This window comes from Austrofundulus limnaeus, unplaced genomic scaffold (assembly GCF_001266775.1).
Source record: "Austrofundulus limnaeus strain Quisiro unplaced genomic scaffold, Austrofundulus_limnaeus-1.0 Scaffold76, whole genome shotgun sequence".
Lineage (NCBI taxonomy): Eukaryota > Metazoa > Chordata > Actinopteri > Cyprinodontiformes > Rivulidae > Austrofundulus > Austrofundulus limnaeus.
Window position 1 is genome coordinate 843,687 of NW_013952478.1, and position 7,765 is coordinate 851,451.

The 7,765-nt window shown below is 43.6% G+C and overlaps 1 protein-coding gene across 1 annotated transcript in view; it reads right to left on the reverse strand.

Annotated features, from left to right (window-relative positions):
• The window catches only part of LOC106519360 (protein jagged-1b), a 55,111-nt gene extending 49,514 nt beyond the window's left edge, over positions 1–5,597 (reverse strand). Inside the window, exons 1-2 of the mRNA XM_014010996.1 lie at positions 5,439–5,597; positions 4,118–4,140 (exon numbers count right to left, since the gene is read on the reverse strand). Coding sequence (XP_013866450.1) covers positions 4,118–4,140; positions 5,439–5,597 — 182 coding nt within the window. The remainder of the gene's footprint in view (positions 1–4,117; positions 4,141–5,438) is intronic.
• Positions 5,598–7,765: the final 2,168 nt, after the last annotated feature.

Sequence of the window (7,765 nt, forward strand, 5' to 3'; positions counted from 1 at the left end):
GTATTTTTACAATCTTTATTTTACAGTTAAAATAAATGTTTATCAAAGTCTAATGTTACAACTAATCATGGATCCCTTTAAAATAATTAATGTCAATAATTTATTTAGAGATGCTAAACATCTCAACAAAAAGATCATAGAAGGGTTAAAATTAGCTCAGATTATTATTTACCTTTTTAATCTCTAAACTGTGGTTGTTGAGCGAGCTATCTACAACAGGTAGGATATTTACTCWTCATAAGTTTCACAGAAGCCCACTTCAAAAGATCTTAACTCTCCATCTGAATACTCCTGAGTACCCCAGCGAGGTAAATTGAAWGTTTCTTCTCTAACAATCTTCTGTTTTGAAACTTTTTTTGTTTTGGGAAACTTTCTGCTGCAGGTAAACTGTATGACGATTCTGATCTAATCCTGTTTTGAATCATCTGTCAGTTCAGAAAGGTTACAAGCAAACAGTTCTCAGAAAACAAGAGAGAGGAGGAGAGATGAAAAAAAGAGGAAGCACGAAAAATGCTTTGATTCCCACAACTGACTGACCTCTGTTGAAGAAAATAAAACAAACTTTCCATCTGAGCAGACACTCCTGCCTCTCACTGTTTATCTCTCAACTTCCTTTTATTTGCCTCGTCTTCTTTCTTTCTTTACAATGTGTGGCCACCACTCCCTTCTTATTCTTCCCTTTCTTTTCCCAGGGACAGCATGGGATTCTGCTTGCACTTTTTCTCTCCCGTTCCTCTTCCTCGCTTCTTCTTCTCTGTCTGCAGATGAGTTGTATAAAGTTTCTGTCATCTCGTTTTCTCTGTTTGTGACCACCAGCTCCTCTGCATTGTTTTCGTCCTTTTTTTTTTCTTTTTGTCCTTCTTTTCTCACAGCTCCCTTCTTGTTTATAGACGTGGAAGTGACCGTCACACACATGCACACACAGAGACACACACGCTGACGTTAATAAGACCTCCTGAGAGTCTCAGAGCAAAAAGGTCAGGTGCATGCAAGAAAGTGTGTATTTTCATAATTTGGCTTGCTACAAATAYAAACACAAAAATAAAGCCACAATGTCTTCAGTTTGCCAGAAAACCTCTGCTGATTATCYGAATAGATTCCAGTCTGTGGATTTTATCTCACAAACACTAAGATTATGACAGCCACAGATCCACCGAGGCTGTGCCCACCCGTGTTTTCACACAGACAAATTACAATACAGTTATRCACGTCTACAACCACCAAGCTAACCGGCATTAGCATTAGCCAACACCAAACTGTCTTCAACTCAATCAATTTAACAGATACTGAGCAAAAACTTGATACGGTAGTAGCTGAGAGTCAGTCACATGAAATCCCTATTAGCGTGCGAGAGTGTGCACACTGTGGCATGATTAACCGACAACTAACAGATGACAACGGCACTTTCATGTAGCAGAAGTTGTGGCCTTGGTCCATGTTTTCTGGCTTTCCTCGTACCCTGGTTTATGTCGGTGCTTCGGTTGATGAACAAGTTTAGGRTTTAAGTTAGCGTTAGATGCTCTGCGCCGCCTTCCGCCATCAGTCTCCTATGTGAGCCTGATAGTGATGGTATGTTACACACAAAAATGTATCAACGTGCCACTAACCGTAACTGCAAAGTGGCAGATATTAATTGTGGACAGTTTTTTCTGACAATTATTTGCCCAAGATATGAYTTTTCCTAAMCCWATACTATTATTTTCTAGGTTTGACYAAAATGGGTAAAACTCCTTCATGCCTCAACATAAAAGTTGGCGGGTGATTTGGGTTCCTTCGAGGAATGCTAGGCCTTTAASTTTAGTCAGCCACAAACAGAACCCCAAGACCTGCTGAGCTCTRTATGCCAACAAGGCCAACGCTGGACCAAAACTGCCCCATTGTTAATGCCTGGTGTGTCCCTCCACTGCACCCTGTCCCTATGGGGGAGTGGGGGGGGGGGGTGTCAGGAGGGAGGACGGGGTGAACTTGTCTACATCAAAAGCTTTGTGGAGATACAGTGGCGCTCATCACTCKACATCCTCCTTTCTTCCTCTCCACCGCTCGCTGCCGGAGCCATTCCCTGCATACCAGCGTTTCAGCGCTCAGTCAGACCAGAGACGGGGAGGACAGGGGAGTCCGGGGAAGGCGGGGGGAGGGGGGGCAGCAGTCAGCACTCTATGTTCACCATGTGACCCTGCGTGGTGGCCTGGAGCAGTCAGAACTCGGCCCGTCGCACAGCTAATCCCCTCAGACCAAAGCCTGGCCTTTAAGGTTCAGTGATGGAGCTCTGTGTTAACTGTGGAGGCAGGAGGAGCTGTTAAAAGATGCTGAGCTGACTGAGGACACAAGCTCTGAATAAAACAACCACAAAACTTTTACTTCAGAGTAAAACTTGGATTTTGGAACACAAAATCCATCACCTTTTGGTACACAGAGAAACATACTGTGTACACTTATCACAATTTATCTCATGCAGAATCGTGGAATCTGTTAAAACTCTGAACGTGTTGAGGAATACTCTCAGCTACCACATCAAATTTGACTCCAATCATTTAAACTGGTTCAGTTATAGTCAATAAACTGTGGTTGCCATCTTAAATATGGTTGTTGTTTTTTTCAGTTTTGGAAGTTTTGTTAAAATCTGTCCAGTGGTGACAGAGGTATTCAGTAAACAAACMAACACACACCCAACACACACAGACATGGACAAAAACACATCATCTCTCATCTCCAGCGATGGTGGCAATCACTGATGCTTGTGTCAGAAAAAATGCAGAACACTGGGCAGATTTCAGCCTTTGAAAARAGCAATTATTTCTCTGTCATTATGTTTCATTTGGCTCAAAATTGAACATCCTTCGTGTTTAGTAGAAGATGTTTCCTTTCATCTTATTTTCTGACGTGTAAAAGAGCAGTAATGTTTCATTTTAATCATAATAAAGTGGCAACTGTTGGTTGAGCTTTCCCACTTTGTTTCGTGTTATTTTGTTTGAGTCAACAAGCGAAAATCTCTTCTTGCTTCCAAAATGACATTTTACAACAAAATCTGTGCTGCGTGCCTGAGATACCAATTTACTTCAAAAGCGTGCAATGAAGTGCACTCTAATCTCGTTTCAAAAATTGAGCTTCCATTCGAGAATAGGAGAAAAATCTCATTCTGCAAACCAAAATTACACGCTGGGATAGCTTAGCTTTTACATGCTGCAGTGGAAAGAAAATGAATATAAAGGTGGCAGATAGAGTGGAGAGACTGCTGGGTGTCCGAAAGTCTTATACAGAATATTGGGTTTTACACAACTTCTATTCTGTACAAATCAAGAACTGGGTACATTTGTTTGTATCCTTTTGTTGAACAAAACCTCCCAAAGCTCTGAGAAATAACTTGAAACTGACAAAAAAAGAAAGAAAATCAATTAATGATTGGTTAATTTTGAATTTTGGTACAGCAATTCATTTTTATATGACAGACTCATGAAACTTGCCTCGAAAAAACAGTCAGCGTGTTAAAGGTGTGTCCTGTAATCAGCATCACAGGTGTTTCAGTCTTGTAATCAGTCAGTTTGTCCATTTAGAGGGTTATCATAGTCACAGGGCTGTTTGGCATCGGATTAAACAGAACATAAACCACAGAATGCTAAGTCTTAGCATTGTCTGAGGAACAAAAAACTAAAATTACTGACAGGAAGAAAGACACGTATCTCTAAACAACTTGATGTTTTTGTGACAACAGCTCAGAAGTTTAAGATCCACAGAAGTGAAATTTGTCAAAACGCATAAGCTTCTGAGAGAAAGTCTTTCAGACAAATGAGAAAGAAACTGAGCTTTTTTGGCAACAAGTCTCATCAGCTCTACGTTCAAAGACCCAAAAATAAAACATACAAAGAAAAAAAAACACTTCACAATCAAGGCATTATGGAGTGAAATGTGCTGCAATAAATCAACTGATCGCACTATAAAAATTAGGTCGATCATTTTCACCAGTTCAGGTCAGTTTGATGTTTTTACGTACGTAAATTTCTGTAAGTGGGTGGGGGATCATTGGGCTCCAAACAATACTATCATTCATGGCAATAATTTCTGACAGTTTATTGTCCAAACCACAGTGCTGCCCAGTATCAGAAAGCTTGGTCTCAGTCACAGGTCCTCTAATAGGACAATGACCTAAAGCACAACAAAAACATCCAACATAGCTCAAACATTGATTTATTCAGACTGGACCTTCTGAGCCCTGATCAAAAACCTGTTGAACATCTGTGGAAGGTGATGAAACAGCATCTAGAGAAAATACTTGTCGACAGGTGCAGAAAGTCTCGTAAAATGTTACAGAAACTGGGCCAGTGTCGTTTTTTATAATCCTGTTTAACCACAATAACAATGCCTAATTTTTATTTGTTGATTTTAATTTTATTTTCATGACCTTTGTGGGGTTTTCKTTCTTCACCCAAAAGCTATAAACAGATATATCAGAGGAAGAAGTCAGGAGATCTGAAGCAGAGACGTGTGTTGTTCCAGAGGTGCAAAGCTGCCCGAATGTTCAGCATTCACACGCCCCTGGGGTTTACTCTCCTGTGGCCCCGTGCACGCACGCACGCACGCACACACACACACACACACACACACACACNCAGAGACGTGTGTTGTTCCAGAGGTGCAAAGCTGCCCGAATGTTCAGCATTCACACGCCCCTGGGGTTTACTCTCCTGTGGCCCCGTGCACGCACACACACACACACACACACACACACACACACACACACACACACACACACACCCAGGAAGCTTTGTGATCTCAGTGTTTACACACAGAGGCCAGATCCTGTCAGCTCACAGGTTAAAAAGGTGAAAAACAAATCTTATTTCCCCCCACATGCTCTCTAATGACACAGCTTCATGCAAGCAAAGATACTTGTCAGCAAGGACCATTAGAGACCCACCCTCAGGGTAAAAATGATAGAAGAAAAAAATTTGTCAAAGATCCACAGGTTATTTTTTAAAAAATACAATAAATTTACACATAAATATGCTCCATGAAACAGATGGAATCTGAACAGGAGAGGTGTGGTGGGTAATTATTTATCCTCCATTACTCGTTGAGAATTCATCAAAATACTTTCAAAAATAAATTAAAGGTTAAGGTTTAAAATGGGCAAATGTTTGATTTTCTATCTGATCTGTTTGCTGCTTGAAATCTTTGTTTGGCAACAGTTTTTGTGAGGTGTGTATTAGACTTATTTTAATGTAGATGTTGACACATGTTGGGCTTACATGCCCATCTACTGAATTAGGATGATAATCTGGAGTGGAAAACAGGCAGCAGCGGGCTGAAACAACAGGTGGGCGCAGCAGCAGCACAAAGAGGAAAGGCTTCTGTCTCTTGTGCAGCTTTTCATGTCAAACACAGGAGAGCTGCAGGTCAGCACTGAGCTTTAAAAGGCATCCTGTCTGAAATAGGACACTCACCTGCGGCTGGACGSTCAGAGCTATGAGAACCACCAGGGTCCTGTGCAGGTGGAGGGGCCCCCGGTGCCGCTCGGCCCTCATAGTCTGCTGCTTCCCGTGGAGCTTCGCGTCTCTGCGCCTCCTGGGATCCGAGAGCGACGTCCTGTCCGCTCTCTCCATCCTCGCGTCCAGAGATTTGGGGGACCGCGCTGTGTTCTCCGTGCCGCACCCCCTCCTCCCTCCTTTCCTGCGCGCTCTCCTCCTCCTCCTCCTCCTCCTCCTCCTCCTCACCGGACTCAAACGCTCAAAGTCCAGCAAAGCAACTTCATGGCGTCGACAGCAGCGTCTGAACCTGCACCTCTTCACTGTTGTGTCCAGGGGATGTGAGTCGCCCACACGCGCTTCATATAAACACACTCCTCTTTGCGCCTTATTCCAGCCCCCACCTGCGTTAAGAGGATTTAAAGGGTCCAATCTGCCGGCTCACTTCGCTTGAACTCTCATCCCAATTAGATGACACACACACTCTCTCTCCTTCGCTTCATCCGTCTCCAAGCTTGATCCACAGAACACACAAAAAAGTGCATGTGTGTGTGTGTGTGTGTGTGTGTGTGTTTAAAACAAAACGGTTATCCAGTCAGGCCAGGGCGAAGACGCAGCGAGAAAAGTTGTCTGCGGAGTGATGCTTCCAGTCTGCAGGCTCCTGATCTGAGCGGCTGCTCGCTCACTTGTGAACCCGATCCGAAGCCTGGCAGCGGCAGAGTCGGTGTGGGAAACAATGAGAGAGAGGAGGAGGAGAGAGAGGAGTGAGGAGGGTGTGTCCTGAGGCAGGGAGTATCCGTCACTCAGCTCCTCTCGGGATAGTTCCCAGCGCGCACCGTGCGCTCTCATCCTTCTCAGTCTGTAAGCCCAGCTGCCCAACCCCAACTTTTCTTTTCTTTTCGGTCACATTTGACGCATGGGATTATCCTGAATGCGTCTGGGTTTTGAGTTTCCACTCTCTCCCCTCCTTCCTGCTTTCGCTCCTCCAGTTTCACTTCAAAGCGCCGATCTAATTGACCCGTTTTCACAGCTCTGTCCAAGCCTCAATAAAAAACACATTAAAACCACCTTAGAGAAAGCCAGATGCATTGACAGGAAGCTCTGCTGGTGCGTGCAGGAGCTTCAACTCCACCTGCAGCCCTGCCTCTCTGATCGCCACAAATCAGTGATGAAACTTGTTCCGACAGCTGCAGCTACATCCTGCTGTTCTCATGCAGCTGCTTAACGAAGAATAACCGGCTCAGCGCAGAAATATAAAAGGCACTTGCAGAGTGTGAAGGCATCTTTTCAATACTGGCACCAGCCACATGGCATATTCCCCCCCCCACACGACCACCACATCTGACCTCCAGTGCGCGTCTCGCTGGATTCGAGACCGCCACACAATGTTCCTCCTTTATGCGAGGGGCACCTAATGAGATTCTGCCCCCCTCCTCCTCCTCCTCCTTCATCTCTAAGGTCTGTCACGGGGCTGTTGCTCAAGAGCTTCCCTGACAACCAGTGGTGTTTCCGCGGTGACCCCCTGAGAGGAACAGAGACCTTTTAGAGACAAGAGCTCTGATTTGCATTTGGAGGCGCAGAAACACCCAAACATGAGCTGAATTTTTAACAGAGCATCCGGGAACACGTGGGTCATCAAAGTGCTGCTGATATGTGCGTGTTTGGGTTCACCTGAGGAAGAACTAAAACAAACAAGCGCCGTGCAGCTGCTGATCTAGAAGAGGAGCGTGTGAAATGAGTATTTGGCGCCATCTTGTGGTCACTTTGTGAACACAAGCGTCTGCTTGAAGWGTCTGTGAGCGTCAACTTTTACTGTCTGCACCTGCAGTGACTACAACATCCCTCCGCAGGAAAAAAAAGTCCGCTAATGAGCAGGACAATTATGAAATTACAGAAAAAGATTTTTATACTCAGTCATGGTTACATTAGTGGATACATTACCACTTTCTTTTTTCTTTTTCTTCCCCTTCTACAAAAAAATAAAAAATAGAGAAAACTTGAGACCTACTGGAGAAAATTATCTTTTAAGATTTTACCAGAACCATGTTCTTGTCTGGTTTGCTTACATATAAACATATACTGTTTTTACACTGGAATCATTTTTTGAATTTAAAGCCAAGTTTTGAAAATCTAATAATTTTATCCACAGTTTTAAGCTCTTTAAATCTGAGTCATGTCTGATTCTTAACATTGACACAACTTTTAGCTTTTTAAGTCTGAAGCAACTGACAGAATAATCTTTTGGTATATGATAGTCATCCAGAATCATGCTACACACACACACACACACACACACACACACACAC